The sequence below is a fragment of the Sebastes umbrosus genome, chromosome 9, assembly GCF_015220745.1.
Source record: "Sebastes umbrosus isolate fSebUmb1 chromosome 9, fSebUmb1.pri, whole genome shotgun sequence".
Classification (NCBI taxonomy): domain Eukaryota; kingdom Metazoa; phylum Chordata; class Actinopteri; order Perciformes; family Sebastidae; genus Sebastes; species Sebastes umbrosus.
This window is the reverse complement of record NC_051277.1, coordinates 16,405,869-16,426,155: the sequence shown is the minus strand read 5'-3', so window position 1 is coordinate 16,426,155 and position 20,287 is coordinate 16,405,869. Positions and strand designations below refer to the sequence as shown.

The 20,287-nt window shown below is 41.2% G+C and overlaps 1 protein-coding gene across 2 annotated transcripts; it reads right to left on the bottom strand.

The window, feature by feature from the left end:
• Nucleotides 1-3,886: 3,886 nt before the first annotated feature.
• ssrp1a (structure specific recognition protein 1a) lies at nucleotides 3,887-19,614 on the bottom strand. 2 transcript variants are annotated; one of them, XM_037780586.1, is made up of 19 exons: nucleotides 19,485-19,614; nucleotides 17,907-17,986; nucleotides 16,091-16,276; nucleotides 13,388-13,493; nucleotides 12,339-12,532; nucleotides 12,139-12,239; nucleotides 11,762-11,891; nucleotides 11,542-11,645; nucleotides 11,139-11,267; nucleotides 10,840-11,061; nucleotides 10,409-10,481; nucleotides 10,280-10,285; nucleotides 8,069-8,201; nucleotides 7,931-7,976; nucleotides 7,697-7,829; nucleotides 7,356-7,523; nucleotides 6,592-6,707; nucleotides 6,307-6,493; nucleotides 3,887-4,450 (listed from the first exon to the last, which is right to left on the bottom strand). In XM_037780586.1, exons 2-19 carry the CDS (start codon nucleotides 17,958-17,960, stop codon nucleotides 4,385-4,387), a joined length of 2,154 nt encoding a protein of 717 aa, XP_037636514.1. In that variant the 5' UTR covers nucleotides 17,961-17,986; nucleotides 19,485-19,614; the 3' UTR covers nucleotides 3,887-4,384. The 2 variants fall into 2 exon arrangements, with proteins under 2 accessions (XP_037636514.1, XP_037636515.1); XM_037780587.1 differs by lacking the exon at nucleotides 10,280-10,285 and having other exon boundaries at nucleotides 19,485-19,613.
• Between the last annotated feature and the right edge of the window lie 673 nt (nucleotides 19,615-20,287).

The window sequence follows — 20,287 nt, the reverse complement described above, 5'->3', positions numbered from 1 at the left end:
AATCTCTTGTGTTAACCACAGACCTTATTTCAGGCATCTAACTAAAAACCCATTGACTTCCAGACGAGGGAACCAGAAAAATGCCAAGTCATTTCCTGGTTTTAGGACTCATTCTCTCTATCATATTATTGCAGATATAGTGGTTTCTCTGTATATGTCAGCTGATAAGTGACATGAAATTACAATACAAAATGCTAAATATTATATAAAAATGTATAAATAGTGTCAATTACATTAGATTGCCCACTAGAAAGCACTGATAAGTGTATCTGTAAAATGTCCCGCTCAGTACATACGTGTCACAATTCAAGGGATCCTTATCAAAAAGTTTTAATTGGTATTGGCCCAAAAGAATCTGTATCATCCGGGGTGAGAAAATGTGTTTTCATATATAGTTTGGCTCATGAAAAAAGAACCATGTTTTACAAATACATGCACATTTTTTTTTCTTCTATTTTTAACTCTACAAACAGGACAGGTCGGTACCGAGTTCATCTGAGGTACGTTTACGGTTTCTTGAAAGTAGCGGTGAAAACTACTGAAAATGTCATAACTTTAAAAGGTAACCACTCGGACAAATCCAAATGTTCAATGTGTCTCCATTAAACAAACCATTTTGTTCATTTCTGTACATCAACAGTATTGACAAAATAAATCTGATTCTATAGGAGGCTTGATGCACTGTAATAAATTATAATCTGTGTTATTGACAAGTGTGCTATAATTGCGACATATGATACGACCACTTCTCAATACACTCACGAGCACCAACAGCATTATTGCCTCTCACATCAGGGAGATAATGTAATGATGCAATGACAGTGCATGTGTGTGTGTGTGTGTAGATGTATGTGCCTGGAGACTTTGTCCATTTCTTAAGTGGGTCCATTATGTTTGTGGTCAATTAACGGTAACCTAATACAAGACAGGATAAACACACATGCACAAGCTTTCAGGCTCCATGTGTCTGTAACGTTTATTACAAAGACTGTGAGCATTCCTGTAATGGCCAATGATACTATGAAACACATCTACAAAAATGAGATGCCATTTGTCAGATCGCAGACGCGGACACGCGTAAGGAGTTTTGCGGAAGATTGTCCGATTGATTTCTTCGTGAAAGGGGAAACCATCGTGAAAGTGATCATCATTCAACAGGAAGGGATCTATATTAACACATTCACACTCGATCTGTATTTGACCGCTACATTTAGGACATGCCAGCACACAAACATCCCGAGATCACGTGAACGCAACCTCACACACGAACAGTGACATGAATCATGATGGTGATGACGGTCGGGTCCGGCACTTTGGTTCAAACTGAAACATCTCAACAACTATTTGATGGATTTCCATGAAACATTGTTCAGACATTCATGTTCCCCAGTGCATCTTACAGATTTTGGTGACCACCTGACTTTACCTGTAGCGCCACCATAAGGTCAAAGTTTACCTATAAAATATCTCAAGAATGGCAGAAAATTTGGTATATCCATGTTTCCCAGATGATGAATAATGACTTGATCACCTGACTTTTCTTGTAGCGCCACCATGAGCTTGACATTTGTCATACTTTAGTGATCTCCTGACTCTTCATCAAGCATCGTAATCAGGTCAACATTTTAATCTGTCCAATACTTTGGTTTTTGACCAAATTCCTGCAAAACGAATGACATCAGCCTCATCTGTACTTTGTGTTTACTGCTAATTAGAAAATGTTAGCATGCTAATATACTAAACTAAGATGGTGAACATGATAAATATCATATCTGCTAAACATCAACATGTCAGCATTGTCATTGTGAGCATGTTAGCAGGCTGATGTTAGCATTTAGCTCAAAGCACAGCTGTACCCAGCTGCACAGAGCGACTTGCATGGCTTTAGACTCATCATTTCCTTGAACGCTTCAAAATAAGACTTAGAGAAGAATGTGCATTGGGAATCAGGGATATTGTGATTTCACAAATTGAGGACACAAGGAGATCTTTTAGCAACTAGAATTAAACGCCTCGCAGTTATATGCCTCTGCATGCGTGTGAAATTGTCGTAATTAGCATGTGAATTTTGAGTTATGGCCAAAAACATGTTTTGTGAGGTCACAGTGACCTTGACCTTTGACCACCCAAATCTAATCAGGTCATCCTTTAGTCTAAGTGAATGTTTGTGCCAAATTTGAGAAATTCCCTCCAGGCGTGTCCTGAGATATTTCATTGACGAGAATGGGACGGATGTCCGTACTGACAACCCGAAAACATAATGCCTTCGGTCACGGCTGTCGTCGGCGCAGAGGCAAGAAAAATCAATGAAAAGACTCAGTGGAAAAGATATTGTTGCTGACAATAAACACGAGGGGTTATTATAAGGACATCCAGTTAGTGTTACTGCAGCAGGAAATGCAGGAACAGCATCTTATCCTCAAAACCATCCCTGTCCAAGAGAACCACACATCCATTTAGCTCTTAAAAACCACCCTGTTTGACCCTAATATAGCAGCCCTTTTACAAACCGCTGTGTACTTAGGCATCGGACTCCTGTCTCTCCAACATTCACTAGTCGCCATCTAACTTCCCGTTGATAACACATACTCTCAAACCACCCTGCCTGGTTAAATGGGCCTGATGTACAACACCACAGTGGATAGGAATCCTGAGGGAATGTCCTGAGTATGTAATGTATAAATGTGTCCTTGAGCAGTGAGTTTGGAAGAATATGGAGAACAGTTAACGCTGAAAGGATTTTAGTCCTGCGTTTTAACATGGCCTGTGGAGAGGTTCAAAGTTCATTCTTTGGGGCCTGTAGTTACCATGTGAACATTGACATATTTTTCTTAATGCAACTGTATCCATCACATACATGCATTGAAGTGATGAAAGCTGGCCTTAAAGGTGCTCAATACGAGCCGGGGGCTATCAGCTAATGATGCTAATAGCACAAACAGTGCAAACAACGACAGTAGTACTGAAAGAGCTAACAGTGTTAACCTGGGTGGGAACCTGGAGGCTGGGTGCTCCGTGACGCCTGCATGGGTCGGGACGGCGTTGACTTCATTCTCTGCTCAGGTAGACATTACTCCTCTCTATCTTTACATAGCAAATAGTTGTTTGATGCTATATTAATGATCTGAATTTCAAATTTAGCACCTTTAAAGCAGAACCACCTTGAAAAAAAAGCATATTAAACATTGTTGACCCCATCAGTCCCATCCACTGTTTTAAGTGAGGTTTGCACACAAGGTGGTTGGTTTATCTCACCGTCAATCAACATATCAATACTGGTACTTATGAGCAAAATGAGCCATCATGATTGTTTGTAACCCCTCTTCGGGCGTTATGATGATCCAGTGAACATGTGAGCTTCAAAGTTTTGTTGTGTCCCATTCTACTTAATGGCAGAGAAGGCTGTAAAGAGCTCAATGAATAGTTGCCTCCGTTATTGGTTATGATGCTTTTGTAAATTGACGTTCCTTGACCCCTATGAAGTCGAAAAGATAAGTGAAATGGATTTGAGTAAAACCGGAGTAAAAGTTACTTTGAGTTTATCTTCGTCGTTTTAGTTTATCAATTTTCACCCACTTTATCAGTTATAAGGCTGTTGTAAGCCCTTAGTTGCTGTCAGTTTCACCAAAAACCTCACTGATTAGTTGGATTATTGTTCTGTAATGATCCGTCATATTCCACAACTTCTGGGCAAGTTGTCTTTTTTTCTAGGCAAATCTAAATTCTACATCTACATCCCAAATAAGTGAACCATGTGGGTGAACCCTGGGTTTGTAGGGCCTTTTAAGTGGAACTCGTTTAGTAGCTACCATTAATAAACTACTTAAAGCTGCTGGTTTCTTTTTATCAACGAGCAGCATGATACAAAAAGATGTGTACAAAAAAAAACTGAAAAGTGTGGCTTTATTAAAAATGATTCATTTATTTACTCAAGCCTGAAAACATGACATGATAAAACACAAACAAAAAAACACTGCTGTTTTTAAATGTTCTACACAGGAAGAACAAAACGGCGTCGCATCTGCTCCTCTGTCTCTTATCGACATTAAACCAACTAATAACTCCTCAGTGCTATTAAACTACAACCATCCCCGTGGGTGAGATGAGGAAAACCCTTTCAAGACTTCTTGGAAAAGTGGTACACCAGTATACCACCATTACACTGAGCCGTCAGTAGGAAAAACCAGTTCAAATATCAAATACTACATGAGCTTTCAGAGTCACGAGGTGTGTTTGAACTCTTAAAACAAAACATGTAGAAGAAAAACAATACAACTCAAGTCTGTTGATTTTTTTCTGCGAGTTCATTTGTTTGAGGATCAACATGGAGAGTATAAATGCTTGGTCCTTGGTTTGTGTGTCGGATGGGTAAAAGTGTGAGTGTTTAGTCAGAGTCTTCCTCCGAGCTGGCAGGTGTGGACACAGCCTCTTCCTCCTCTTCCTCTGACTCCTGGTTAAAAATATAAAGAAAGGGGGGGTTAAATATGTTTGTGTTATGTGGAATAAAGACAAAATGCTTTTTATTCCCTCTGTAATCTGAGACTAACAAAATGCCAGATGTAATAAACACTTGCTTGTATAATTTTGATCTGGTTTCCCATTTTAAATATCATGAAAAATATTTCCTTTACCTCTTACGCTGCTAGAAAACATCTGGCTAAACAGGAAGAAGTATGTTTCACATGGCGGGGCCAGGAGTTTACAATCCTGACAACGTTTGAAATCAGGCAAGAGCTAAACTGAGGATATCAGCTTGCCAATAACAGAAACAACAGAACACGGCAATGTTTGAGGTAAGTTAGAAACTGTGTCTCCTTTACACCAGAGAGCACTGACGAGTTCTTTATTCACAGGCTGAATTTCCCACCAAACTTCCTTATCAAAAATGCTGTTTTTATGTAATATAAAAAAAAGACTACGGGCTGATGTCATTGGATATACACATATGTTGGCCAGTATCTGGTTATAGCTGCATCACACATATGAATATACATTTCACTAATTGCTTTTAAATCTGAAAACGCACTCAACTAACAAGAATAGAGAACACCAGTGCATTTTTGTACATAATATACAGTAGAGGCGATACATAGCGCTCTCTATGTCTCTCACACACATTATCTCTCTATCGCTGTCACTCTTCCCCTCTCTAGCTCTTACTCTAGCTCTTACCTGCGACTGCTCCACATTTCTTCCTTTCACAAGTCCTCTCTGATCTTTTCCTTTTCCTCTGCAGCTGTTGCTCGCAATAAGACCTGCCGACTACCTTATTTAAAAAGTCCTCTCTCCTCTTCCTCCTCCTACCATTAGTTGATTTGGACGTCCAGATTCACTCAAACATAAAAATTTGCCTCGTTCTCAATGAGCAGCTATTTATGTATGTTTTTTTAATTTCAAATCACCCAAATAACTGCAGTATGTCTTACTGTTGCTTTCCCTAACTAGAGCTTAGTGCCGCCACATTTATTTAGAACTGCAACGATTTTACCTTAAGTTTGCATCCAGCTTTCTTTTCCCATTTGGAATTGTTAACCAACCGGGCTTTGTATTTGGGATTGTCGAGCGAGCCCTTGGAAAACTTGCATTTACCCATTGTGGCTGTTCAGCCCTACGCAGACAGTTGAACAGCGTTTCACTGTCAAACATCTTGCATTTGGGGCAGAGCTGTTTTTGCAGGCTGTGATGTACAGGCGTAGAGGCAGCTCAGCGGAGGAGCATGTGTTCAATCGCACGCCATAGCCTACCTCAACATCGAGCTCGCTCTCGCCTGTGCTCTCTCACACAGTGGTAAACATTTTGGTTGTGCTGGCTGCTCCAAACGCCACGAAAACAATCTGCTAGTGTGATCAATTCATTTTAAGAAATTCTGAATTTTATATTTAAGAAAACAGAATAGGGGCAATAGTCTGGACACATAAATATTTTTCCATACATAGGAACCCTGACACCTGCATCATACTGGAGTTCGGTTATAATGTTATACTGGTTAAATTAATGGAAACCTGCCAGTCAATCAGAACCAACAAGTTTCAGTGGCCATGGTATAACAGCAAATAAATCACCACTTCATGTCCGCTCTGTAACTCAATATAATCTCTGCATTGTGCTGCAATGCAAACTTACGAGTGGTGGAAAACAATCAATGTGTTTATCATTACAAAATTGTACATTACATATCCAGAGACTGACTCACTACAGCGAGTGATATCTGAAAGTTGCGGTGAATAGAGACAAACACACAGAGGATAAATCTGATAATGGATCCTGCTGCAGCCTGCCTGATAATGACGTTTATCATTACTTTACCTTCTTCTTCTTCCTCTTGGACTTGCTCTTGTGGTCAGAGTCTGAGTCAGAGTCCTCGCTGGTCTCGATGAACTCTCGACTCTTGAAGCTGTCGTTGCCTCCTCCTCCTCCCCGCTCCTTGTCCTTATCTCCCCCGGCCGACTTCCTCTTCTTGTCCTCCTTCTTACCTCCAGATTTTTTGCTCTCTCTTACAGGTGAAGGGCGGGCAGAGAAAAAGTCACGTATATTAAACACTGATTGTATCAAAGAACAAACAAACAGGAGTTTCAGTGTTGCCAGCCTTACTTCTTGGGACTGGAGGTCGCTACTCCGCCGGCAGCGGCACCGCCACCGCTCTCTTTGTACTCTTTCTTTGCTTTGTCATACTGCTTCTTCGCCTCTCCTGCCTTTATGTCCCACTCCTGAAGGGAAAGTGTAAAGGACAGGAATGAATGGGACAAGTGAATACAGACAGGGTTTGTTGAAACCCTCAATGTGGCACAGATGTAATGAAATCACAATGTAATGTATCACATCTGGCTGATCTTTGATATATTGCACTTCAAAACTGTTTGTCATCATTCTTTCATTACTTTATAAAACTAAATGTATTTCGATCGATCAATACAGGCATACATTTGTAACCCAAATATACGACATGTTCCACATGCAGAGGCTCCCTTCTGACAAAGATTTAATTGGATTAATTAAATTACATTAAAAAAGTATTTATAATCTTGATGATGCACTGAGCAACACTGACTGCAGGGAATTTTTTTTTTTTAAATTGCCCAAGTGGAGAAAAGAAATAGAAAAATTTCCTAGTAAATTCAAATCTATCTAAATTAAAATGATCATACCTACAACTTGCATACTTTGCTTTTATGTAATTCTATGGTCACAGTCACTCTAACACAATCATCCCGTTCTGTTGCACTCACTGAGAGTCACAAAGAAAACATAACTAAAATGCAAACTAATACTTGTAACGTTAACCATCTAGTGTTGTGAGAGCGGAGGAGTAAAACTAAAGCAAGTCCTCTCTCCTCCTCATCGTTCTCCTGCCTCACCTCCTTCTCCTCTTTGCCAATTTGTCTCCACATCTCTCCGGCCTTCTTGGAAATCTCTGTGATGGAGATGCCCGGGTTCTCCGACTTGATTCGCTCGCGGCTGGCGTTGAGCCACAGCATGTAGGCACTCATCGGCCTCTTGGGGGCGCCAGCATCTCTCTGCTTCTTCTACTCAGATTGAAGAAAAGGACGGGATTTGAAAGGTAATTTATACAGGTTTATATATACTACTATAATACTAGAGGCAGAAGAAGAAAAATCTCTGTTTGAATCTCGTCTTCTTTTAACCCTTACAACCTAATATGTCTCATGTTTTGTGCCTGTACCAACTACTCTCTCACCTCTCTGCGTGGTTTTCTCTCTTTTTTCTCCTTCACCACTTTGGCTTTCTTGGGCTTCTTCTTCTTCGCGCTGTCATTGTCGCTACCTTCCCCGTCTTCGCTGCTGTCGCTCGCTGAGGCATTGCTGTCGTACCTGATTGACGGAGGTGGAGAAATGGGGAAAGTTAAGAAACCAGAGTGACAGAAAAAAAGGGGTGAACAGACTCACATCAATTTCAGGAAAAAGTCACTTACTCCTCTGCGATGTCTTCATCTTCTTCTCCGGGGTTAAACGACTCATCTAAAGAGTGAAACAGGACAGAAAAATCAAACCCTGATCTTCTGAACTCAACATGTGTTGCCTACTTCCGTCACGCAGAGACTGTTACTCACCGCTTTCGCCGTCTGATTCTTCGCTGTCGTTGCCCTCCTCTCTGATCTTGCCCTCTGCCTTCATCCTCTCCAGGTATGCGTCGTGCTGGTCTTCGTCTGAGTCACTGTACTCGTCAATCTTACCCTTCATGCCCTGAAAAGTAAAACGCATGGTCAGAAACAAAAAACAAACCAAACAGTACCCACAATGCAGCACAGCCATTGGAGAGTCTTCCATGACCTATTAGCAGCCAGACAAAGCTCATCTTAGTAAGATACAATTATGTCAGGACTGCAAGTAACCATTACTTTCATAATCAATGATTCATTTAGTCAATGAAATGTAAGAAAATGAAAAAATGCCAATCACAATTTCACAGCGGCCGGGGTACATTTTCAAATTGCTTGTTTTGTCGGACTAAGGGCGATTTCACAAGCCATAGCCTGTTTGATTAGTCTGAATCAGAGTTAAATTGATAGTTTTGGTTCATTTTCAATTTAGTCTGATCTGGTTTCACAGTGCTCAAATCAAAGCGGACCAAATTTTTTAAAAAATTGCTGAGGACCGTGTACAAAGGAGCGAACTGATCTTTTTTTCATCTCGAGATCTGCCACTTCTCTGCAGGGAATCGCAGTTTGATGCTATCAACGTTTTTTCACTTTGACCCACCACTGATCGACTGCACACGAATCCCTTATCCTCCAGTGTTTGACTTTATAAACGTCACTGTTTTTGTGGACTTTATTTAGCATATTCTGTATGTTTCTTTTTGGCCCAGATGTCAAGCAAAAATCGGACTTCTGCAGAAGTCCAGGTCAGTCCTCTCCCACTCATGTTAACCTGTCGTTTACCTGTGTCCATCTCAACAAAGATCAGTCAGCCTGCGTTTTGGTTCACTTGGAAACAGTCCGAGACCCCCTCTCACATGCGGTCTCGGAACTGTTGCTTTGGTCCGCACCAGAATACGATTACTGCATTCACAACCCCCAAAACAAACCGCATCAGAGATTGATTAAAGCAGACCAAGTGTTGGCTTGTGAAAGCGCCAAAACCCATAAATATTTAACTTACTCTGATATCACAGAAATCATCAAACACTCACTTGAGAAGTGGCAATTATTAATTTAATATAGGACTTAAATTTAGATTTACGAATCATCAATATTGTACTCCATTTTCCTTCGATTGACTAAATGATTAACCAATTAATAAAATACAAGAACACACCATGTCGGGTTGGATTTCATGAATTTCAAGCTTCACAAACACTGGACCTCATGTGAGACCATTTTCATAATCTCGACCTATAGTAAATCTCTTACTGTTTTCCGTGATGCTCGCTCATAGGAGTCCGAGTCCAAGTCAGAGTCAGCAAAATCTGTTAACTGCACCACCTTGTAGTAAATTACAAAATTGCTACCTGATGAATGACATCTGATGTTCATGAGCAGGTGCACTTTTGTGAGATTAGAATAATGTAGCGTCCAAATTTCTATAAAAAGGCTACCTGTTTCTTTTTATTTGTGCCAAGTTTCTCTCACAAAAGAGACCCAAGAGTACAAAGAAAAACTTCACGGCCTTGTATAGTAATGTTATCTTAAACCAAAACCAAACAGCTTCACTCATCTCCCACATGGTCTTTTCCCATCTCCATGCATCTATATCAGTGTCTGCCAGGGGACAGACAGACGACAAGTCAGGGAGCCTCTGATTAAAACACCCAACAGGAAATGGAGAGCAGGCCCATTCGTTTTCATTGACCTACTCTGCTGACCCTGTCACCATGGCAACAGATGGCCTCGTCACCAGAAGAAACTGAGTTGCTGCTTCGACTGTGTTGTCGGACAGACCAGGAACTTGTACATGTCAACAGACAGCATTAATGCAATCAGCACTGCCTGTGTTAAGCAGTGGTCATGCCGACAGCGGAGTCGAGTGTTAAAGCACACCAGAAGCCCCCGGGCCACACATTAGTCAGCACGATGCAAACAAACGCACACACACACACACTCTCATACTCCTTCACCCCCATGTCCCACAATTAGTCATAAATCACTCAGGATTTATCAGATCAACAGCAATCGTATAGATAACCTCCAACCAACATCAAGATTATAGGAAACAATCCTCGGCAACACACACACACAGCGCCACGCCATGCAAGCAGAAATCACTCCACACCGATAAAATCCAGAGTCTAGTTCACACATGATGCCCATGACCATACCCACCTTCTTCTACGGGGGTACAAGGACAGACACATAGGAGAAGGGCAACAAGCATCAATATCTGGAATGGAAATCTGACGTGTTATTTCTTTGATTACAAACTGGGAGACATTAAAATGACAAATGAGTTACCTCTTTGAAGCCTCTGTTCTTGATGTTGAGCTTCTTGGCGTTAACGAAGTCAAACAGCTTGCCATACTCTTCTCTGAAAGGAAAGGAGAAAGACTGGGGTTATTTTTGGCAGACCATGGAAGGAAGCTCCAGGATCCAGTTTACATCCAAAATCATTCCACCATATTTGCTGTCAAAACGTTCACTATGCTAATGCAAACTCTCGCTCTCTGTACTGACAAGTCCGCTCTGCGCTGGAGGTTTCAGGTTTCTTTAGCTTTAAGCATTTTAGCATTTGCATATTAGACAGTGATTGGCTTTCGAATCTGTGAATTAAACATTTTTTGTACAGATTCATTACAGTATAACCACTTTAAGATTCTGGACTTTGGTCTGATTGTTTGGCTGAACTTCTTCCTGAGTGACAGAGTTTATGTGTGTAGCGTCCTCACCTCTCAATGCTGCTGAAGGTGTACTGATTTCCCTGTTTGGTCTCAATCTCAAAGTCGAAGGATCGCGTTGTGGTGGTGCCTCGGGCGAAGTTGACGTTGGAGATCTCCTCGAAGCGCAGGTGCACGGGAGGCTTGTGGACATAGATGAAGCCCCTCTCTAGAGGATAGAGGAGGCCTGACGACGCCTTGTAGGAGCAGGTAATGCACTGAGCTCCAGAGTGACTGTGGATGAATGAGGCACGTTTAGCTGATTTCACTTATAAGAAAATGTGTTTTGGATGTGTCTATCAGGTGCTTACCCCTGGAAGTTTCCGGGCACCGTGATCTTGCGGTTGACCAGGGCCTTCATCACCCTGCTGACCATCTCATACAGAGACCCTGACATGTTTTTACTGAGTTTGCCCTCAAAACGGCGCTCCACGTCCTCCCTGTTAGACACGAAGAGGACAAGACAGGTTTACTATTGTGAAATCAAACTCTTAAGACAGCTTTCTGGTATTTGTAAGCAACAATGCAAAGAACAGAAGTAGCTGGTGCCACTGTAAACGCATGTAACGTACTCCTCCAGACCTTTGCTTCCCCCTAGTGGACACATGCTTTACAACATCAAACAGTGTGCTCCCCGACGCATCTATAGCTCATATCGCACTTGGCTACATGCAGCCCATAAAATCACGGTGTCCTTCACGGTCACATACTCACTCGCTCATGTTGAGGGTGAGGCTGAGGTCCTCCTCCTTGGAGAAGAGCAGGATGAGAAAGTGATAACGCGTCTGACCCTGCTTGATGGGAGGATCCAGACTGATCTATTAAGACAACACAAAAATGACAAACGGGGAGAACGAGTGTGAGAAGGAACAAGAGAAACAGCAATGGAAAAATGCAAAACAAAAAGAAGTCTGACAGAAAAGTCTCAATTTACCACAAAGAACATCTGCCTCTGATCCTTGTGTGGCAGCAGGAATAGACGGAGGACGGTAGTGTAGGGAATCTTGTAGTCGAAGGTCTTACCATGGAGGTGAAGGAAAGTCGGGTAGATACGAATGTCGTATCTGAGTGTGGAAAAGAGAGAAATTAGAGAGCAGTCTTGCTAAAGTCTTAACTACAGTGAAACAGCATCATCTATCCACCAGTGTGGCTACCGATGCCAACACTGCATTCATTCATGAAACTGCATTTTGGATAATTCGCCCACCAAATGGATGTGTGTTATATACATTTTAGTTTCCAATTGATGGATAACGTAAATGAGGAACTCTGTGAGTGACTTTGTTTTGTATTGAAGTGTTGATCATCTACCTTCCTCTGGGTGTAAGACACTGCAGCTCTTTGAAGATACACACGGCGTCTCCTGTGGCCTGGATCACATCGGCCTTAGACAGCACATTCTCGGCAAACGCCTGCGGAAAAACACACACACACACTTTTAGCACTATTATCAATGGTGATTAAAAAGAAAGAACTAGAAGTAGGAAAGGTAGTAGCCCATCCTTCCTCACCTCCACAGGGTCCTGTCGTTCATCAGCCTGGCTGGGCGGGACGTAGAATCGGACCTCCATGAGGGAGACCTCGGTGTCATCGTTCTGGTGAAACTCCAGAGTGACTTCGTTCTTCCCCGTGGCGCACTGGGACACGTTGGACAGCGGCACCTCGAACGCTGTGTTGTCATTTACTTCAAATGACAACAGCGGCCCTGCGGTGAGAGAGGGGAGGCAGAGAGAAACAGGAAAACCTAATGTCAGTGGAAGCTTATTTTTCAAATCTTTAAAAATCTATATTGCTCACTGTGGTGCAATAATTACAGAGCATTTTAATTAAAAGCTATCAAACATCATCAGGATTGTCAGCATGTAAGAAAACTTTCTTTTGGTCTGTTCTTCAGGTCAATAGGGTTGATAAAAAAACCACGTTGAATCACTGAGAATAAACTGAACTTGTTTGTACATTTTCTTTACTTACATACTTTTACTTAAGGAAGAATTTGAATACACTTTTACTTGTAACAGACTGTTATCTAAATCGTGGTATTCGTACTTCTACTTAAGTAAAAGATCTGATTACATCTTCCTCCACCGGTAGGCTATCAATCAATGACACTGGCTCAATGGGTCTCTCCCTGCCTGCACTTTCATCATCAGTGGCGAGTGAGTCCGAACCTGTCGTCATCTCTCCGTCCCCACCAGCCTCCTCCTCTCTCTGCTTTTTAAAATAATCAGCTGTAGACCTCTTCAATTTTGGAACACGCTAACAGCTAAATGGATCGTTTCGTTTTCAGCCGCTACACACGCTGTGCACCGCAACGTACACTCGTATGGGACTTAATTAGTCTCAAACTGCGCACATAAAAACCAGGCGCATACATGTCATATAAGCGAACAGAACGAGCATCCTCACGCAGGAGCATTGCGGTCATGCAAGCAGCGGGGATGGAATAGACGGTGGCTGATGTCTCCATCCCATGCACTCGCATGAAAGGGACCACGTGAAATTTTAACTCGCACACTCAATGCAACAACTTTTATTTGGTTGTTGTGTTTGTATTTTTTACCTGAGAACTTGGCTGTTCCCCAGTTCCATCCCTTCACACACATGTCCTTCTCCGTCAGCTCCACCTTGTAGTTGGCCTTGAAAAACTCAGTGATCTTCTCCTGGTCCTGATGGATTAAAGGTAAGAGGGGGAACAGAGAGGTGGGGAGACACAAGGTGAAGCAGGAGACAAAGTTGACAGGAGAGGAAGCGATAAAAAGGAGGAGAAAATAAATGAAAAAGAGGAAAGCTTCATGTTAGTAAGGCAGTAACACGCTGGCACCGCATGGGTCAAAGCTTAGAAAAACACCCTCCGAAAAAGGGTGAGGGGATGGAGGGCTAATTAATCACGACGCAATTATAACCGCGCCCGCCGCTGAGGCCTCTTGGGAACACTGGAGGTGAATGTAATCCATCTGCCCTCCGTGTCCTCCTCCCCTCCACACCGCCGCTGACAATCAGCCTGTTTATTTATCCTGCAGGCCCGCTTACAACTGGAAAGGACACACACACAGTCACACACAGCGACAAACACATGCTCAATCATACACATACACACACACACATGTGGAAGTGATTGTGGTGTGCGAGTGTGTGCAGGCCAGGGTAGAGACTCTGTGGGAAACAGAGTTTACGCACCTGGATATCTGCCTGTCCATAAGGTTATTACAGCCAATTAGAGCCCAGAGAGTCAGTGTGTGTGTGTGTGAGTGTGTGTGCGCGTTCATCAGCGTGTTCGTTAGCCTGGATTAAGGCATTGTTTAGATACGAGAACATGTGTGAGCAGATGTGTAAATGCATAAAAAAAAAAAAAAATCAGGAGTTTGTGCAGAAGTGGCCTGTTTGTGTCGATGTGTGTGTTCATTCCCGGTGTCCTCATCAGGCCTGCTGTTGAGTGTTTCTCTACTCCTCATTACAGTTTTGGCAGATTTGTTGTTGCTCAGCTCATTTAATCATAATAAACACAGGCCCCCCCACTACCCACCACAGACACACACACACAGTCTTACCCAACATAACCGGCTGTCTTTTATTACGACATTTTTCAACCATGCTTTCCTAACAACCTTCAACCTCGCATTTGTTAAAAAACTATGGATGTATCAAGAAAAATGGAATAATACGTTCCTGCTTCCACATTTTTGGGCCCATAGAGCCGGCCAACTTCCTGTTGCCTCCCCGCACACGTGAATGGCATAAAATTATTTCACGATAAGGCTCTTCAAGACTTTTTTATTGGACCGAATGGATCAAATTCAGATTATACAAAGAGTCATGTCGGGGTGTTTTATGACACTCAGAAAAACATATTCAGCTTTTTACAACCATTCTTTTTATAATGATTGTGTACGAAAGAACATTTTCGTCCTGTAACCTAAACCATATAGAGGTTTGATACCCAGCCCTGAACAAGAGCACTCAATCTAGATATTAATGTATTTTATTTGAAAGAAGATAATGAGTATCAATCTGATAGAGCGTTCCAGTATGAACGAAACTATCGGTTATTTTCTTGATTAATCAAGTTGTTGTTTTGTAAAGCTCAAGGTGATGTCTTGTTTTGTCCAAACAAAAGACTAAAACAAAAAAGATTAGTGATTTTCGATGATATATAACAGCAGATAGAAACTCACGTTTGAGAATTATTTAGCCTGTTTTCATGATGAATGACTTGAGCAGTTAATTGATAATCAAAACAGTTGTTGCATAATCGACTAATTGTATCGGCTCGAATATTTAATATCAGTTTGAGAGAAAGACATGCCTCTAGCCCCACGGTCCTCAAGTAGACAATTACAGGTCAGCTACATAACAGCCTCTCTGGCAGAGTTTCGTTGTCTTGCTCAAGGACACTACAGAAGGACAGATGCATCAAAGCTCCTGTAGAGCTCGCCAGCAGTTCAACCTCCAGCCAACTCCCCGATTACTGACACTGGCTGTGGGATAATAAACAATGACATCACGCCCTGTGCTCCAGGACGAGAGGATCCATCTCCAAAAAAGTACACTGATTAACCCCAGGAGATGCCGCCGCTCGCAGCCACAGACTCCAGGTTGTACCCGCTCCTCCATCCCAGTTTTATACTTGCGTGTTGACATTCCCCATACACTCACTAGCAGCGGGGGAAAGGAAAAAAACTAGGGTGATAAAAAACAAACACGACCACAGTTTTTTTTTTTTTCTTGTCTGTCTTCTGAGCCAAATTGTTTCAGTGGATTGATATAAACACTGACTCACATGAGCCGATGATTACACTGTTTATGGAACACACATGCTAGCGCTGGTTTCCCTCATTAATCCCATTAGGAGCTTTGGAGAGAAGAGCCGACTCATTCACATACTTTTGATAACAACACACACACACACACAAACACACACTCCAAGTGGTGGCCTTTTTGCAAGAAGGCAGCGTTTTTCCGTGGAAATGTCAGACACGGGATGGAAGTTGTTTATCGGCGGTCCCCTTACTCGTGTTACATCCCTTGTCATAAACACTGAACAAACCAGCAGTGTGTGTCAGTCTGTAATATTCCACTGTTGCCTTGTTCTCCTCTGAGTAAGGTAACAATTACTTCCCAGAAAAAGAAAAATACAACCAGAGAGAAAGATTTAGTCTGTTGACATATCCCAACAGGAAAATTAAGGACAGCATCAGACAGAAGCTTGAGAGCCTGATCTGCCTTCTAAAACGGTAAAACCACTGCTTTAGTAAAACACACTCACCGTGTCCCTGAAGCCGTCGTATTTGTAGACATGTCCTGAGTTGGTGCCCAGCTTGATGCCGTGACCTAAACACACTCGTCTCCACTGGGCCAGGTTGAGCTCGCCAGCCTGGATGCTGTCCACCTTCCCCGTCTTGCTGCTCTTATAAACAACAGTTTGCTTGCTAAAACGCAGCCGCCCGTCATTCTGCAGCGACAAAGGGAAGAGACACAGATACAAAACAGACACAGGACTGTTAAAATGCTGGGATTTAAAGTCCCAAGAAAGAATGTGTCTATATTAAAGCTGTAAAGAGATGGATTAGTCAACTGATAAAAAATAAAATTGGCCAGTTTTGACAATAGGTTCATTGTTTAAGTAGTTTTTTAACCAAAAATGTCCAAAAATTCACTGGTTCCAATTTCTCTAATGTGAACATTTTCAGATTTTCCATGTCTTCTATATTATTAGTAAACTTATCTTTGGGTTTTGGACTGTTGGTCAGACAAAACAAGCAATATGAAGTCGTCAACTTGGGCTCTGGTAAAATGTGGTGTGTACGTTTTTCCCTTTTTCTGAAATTTTATAGTTTACTTAATAACATAATCTGCAAATAAATTTACAATAATTAAAAAAAAACTACTAGCTGCTGGCCTAGTTCATAGAAATAACTTCTTAACAAGAATTTTTTTTGCAGGAAAATAATGATTGATCTTTTTCCTCATCCCAACTTACGATACAAAACCAATTTTGCCCCAAAGCAGAGTAACATAAATTAACTTTTAAATTCAGCATAGAGGTGTCTTCTTACACGTATAAATTAATCCGGGGCGGGGTCCCATGCGCGCTCACGTGTGGCTACGCTGTTCAGACTCACACTCCAACACAAACTACACGGAAGCACCAAAACTGCAAAGTTATATCTAGTGAAGCCCGTCTTGAAAAACAGTGTTGGCCGCGGTCGGAGGACGCGGGGGAGACTGTAGCTTTCATCTCCATGGCTGGAGTCTCTGCTGTACTCTGCTCCTCTGCCTGCTTGCCTTCAGTCACACACCACGCTCGTTCTCGCTATTTCGCTTCACACGTTCATGCGCGCACACTACACACTGCAGAAGAGCTAGTTTAGCTCTGAGAATATTTAGTGAATGTACAGTGGATGTTTGTGCAGATAAAAATGCTGCTGCTCCTCCAGACCAACAGAGGTTTCCTGTGTCTTGTGAAGTGACGGGGCTCCGCAGTGAGAAACGTTATCGTCTCCGACCCGGTGCCGTTGTCTCCCTCCGGCCGCGGTCGAGAGGCTGAAGCAGGAAAAGCCAACACTAGGATCAGCAGTGATTCATGGAGAGACCTTCGTCTGGTCAGCTAACATTACTGCCAAGCAGGTGAAATATAGAGTGATATTGTGGTTTTATCTGACGTGTGTCGCCTCACTGTGTTGAGCGATGCTCATTCATGTCTATTTAGAGCGAGCAAGCGCGAGCCCGACGTTGACTTTCGTTGACTTACCGGCCACAGGTGTCGCTGTTAACAAGCATTTCTGATTCTTACAAACAGTCCCTTTAACTCTACAAATAGACACATATTTGGAGTAAAAAAACATTAAGCTAATTACTACTTTTATAAAGTGGATATCAGTCTGTATTGATGGTACTGTATTCTGAACTGTATCCAGTATGGTTCCTCTCTACACATCAGTTCACTCTATGGCTGCTGTCTTGGGCTCAGGGCTCTCTTAAAAATGAGATTTTCTAATCTCAATGAGACTTTACCTGGTTAAATAAAGGTGTAATAAATAACAGTAAAAATAACAGAGAGCTAAGGTGGTTGATGTACTGACCCAGGAGCCTTTCACCTCCTGGTAAATGTCGCTGAACTCCAGTGTGTCTCCCATCTCAGCTACAGACGACGACTGATGCTCTACAGATAGAAGAAAATGCATTAGATAGATACAAACATCCTTACAACAAGCACTGTATTTTTTATCATTGTCCGTTTGGGGACATGAAGTTCCCATTCATCTTTAAAACTGTCATTTTTAATTGCTTCCACTGTTAGTTTGAGCTCCTTAATTGATGAAAACATTATTATAATATATACACATATTCCTGAGCAGACCTATTTTAAAACAAATTCTCAGGTCCATTCTTACTCAACCCGTCAGTCTCTAGATCTTCATCCTCCTAAATTCCTCACTAGTAGAGGTAATTTTTCAATAACATTTAGGGGAACCAAATTATGGAGTAGCTTTTCACATCTATCAATAAACTGCTCATCTGTCAAATGTTTCAAAAGTCGCTTAAAGGGTCATTTAATTGCTGTTTTGCAATTGCTTTTCCCCATGTTGTCCATGTTTCTGTTTTTTAATTTTTTCCCACTCACAATGTTGTTTGGTAATGATTACCCAGAAGTCTTTATAGATATTTAAATCAATATCCTCCTCACAAACACTAACCATACACTTCCATGCACACACACTTGTCTTTTTTTATATATTTACTGTATTGTTATTGTTGTTATTACATATATCTTGTCCTAATTGTTTGTTATCACTATTATGTAGTCATATTATTTCTTTATATTAATCTTGTCTCTAGGTGGAGGCTTCAGATAAGCCCAGTGTTTTTTTTGCCTCTTCCTGCACTTTATATTATTATTTTTTGTTTTTGTTTTGTTGTATAGTCTTAAATAGTGCAAAAATAAATAAACAATAAACATGATGGTCAGACACTTAATGTATGAGCACTGAGTCACACTGAACAGAGAGAGAGAGAGAAAGCTGTCATCCTGTAAAGGTGTAAATAACATTGCTACATGTAGTATTGTATTTATATCTGTTAACTTGTGTCTGTCCTCGTGATATTCTCATTTCCCTGCTGCTAGTTATCCTCACTGTGCTCTCAGTTTAAAGCTTCTGTTGTGAGCTAACACAACAGTTAATGTTGTCTATTAGCAAACAGAGACATTCAGTTTATTCACACTTAAGTCTTTATTGTCTTCTGACATTAATCTATCAGTAACAGTAAGGTTTAACTATTCAGACCAACCCTTTTTGCCTAAAAACCACCATTAACATCCATGCTGCGCCACCAACAATAGCTAGGCTAACTCAAACTGCACAAGGTGCGCTTCTTTTATACAAAGTTGTTGCACTGTTGTTCGATAGAGTGTTCAATTTAACAGAGCGGGCGATAAGCACCGCCCCAGTAGAGACAGCAGCGTGCATCAAATGGAGCGCTCCAGCGTTGCTAGGCCGGTGTAGAGAAATGAAAGTGGTTATTCAGAGTTATATTTGGAAGTGAAATAGCTCCACTTAAAGCACGTAGGAGAGCTATACTGTCTTGTTACTTACTAATATATCAAAATGAGTTTCTAAACAAGCGATAAAATGCAGTTTGAACAACTTCTTATGTCTTACTGTCAATGTGAGGAGCAGCTTCTTCTGTTTCCCGCGTGTAGCATCGGGAGCTAGCGCCTACGTCACCGGAAACGATCAGAGGGTGTTTGTATTTACTTCCGGTTTGAAGAAGAAGTTGTTTTTAATCATTCATAATAATAATAATAGAACATTTTATTATTATAATGCTTTTCTAAAAAACTCAAAAACACGTTACATAGATAAAATGATGCATGCTGTGAAAACTATGATGCGTATCTGTGCTCATTATGTGCTGATTTTTAAGGGATAGCTCTCATGCAGGTATACTGGAACAAAACTATAATTATTATTATGACAGGAAGACAGGCTCACTATAATAACACATTTTATTTATATAGTGCTTTCTAAAAAAACTCAAAGACACTTTACATAGATAAAAAGATCATAAAACAAGGACATCATAAAAAAAGATATAAAACACACAATATTAATCTTATTATTAAGAAATATTAAACTGTAAGTTGAATTCATGTGTAAGTTTTGACCACTTCTGTTTGATCAGCCTGCTCAGGGCATGCTTTGGAAACTATGATGCATATCTGTGCTCATTATGTGTTCTATTAACTGATTTTAAGGGGTAGCTCTCATGCAGGTACTGGAACAAAACTATAATTGTTATTATGACAGGAAGATAGACTCACTGATAATAATGATAATAATACATTTTATTTATATAGCACTTTTCTAAAAACTCAAAGACACTTTACATAGATAAAAAGATCATAAAACAAGGACATCATAAAAAAAAGATGTAAAACACACAGTATTAATCACACATTAAA

What these genes read in the sequence shown, in the direction of transcription:
- ssrp1a (XM_037780586.1), bottom strand. Translation starts at nt 17,960, where the DNA reads ATGGGAGACACACTGGAGTTCAGCGACATTTACCAGGAGGTGAAAGGC. An exon ending in AACGACAGGACCCTGTGGAG is followed by an intron (nt 12,240 to 12,338) that starts GTGAGGAAGGAT and finishes GTTTTTCCGCAG; the next exon opens with GCGTTTGCCGAGAATGTGCT. An exon ending in GTGCCCGGAAACTTCCAGGG is followed by an intron (nt 11,062 to 11,138) that starts GTAAGCACCTGA and finishes ATTCATCCACAG; the next exon opens with TCACTCTGGAGCTCAGTGCA.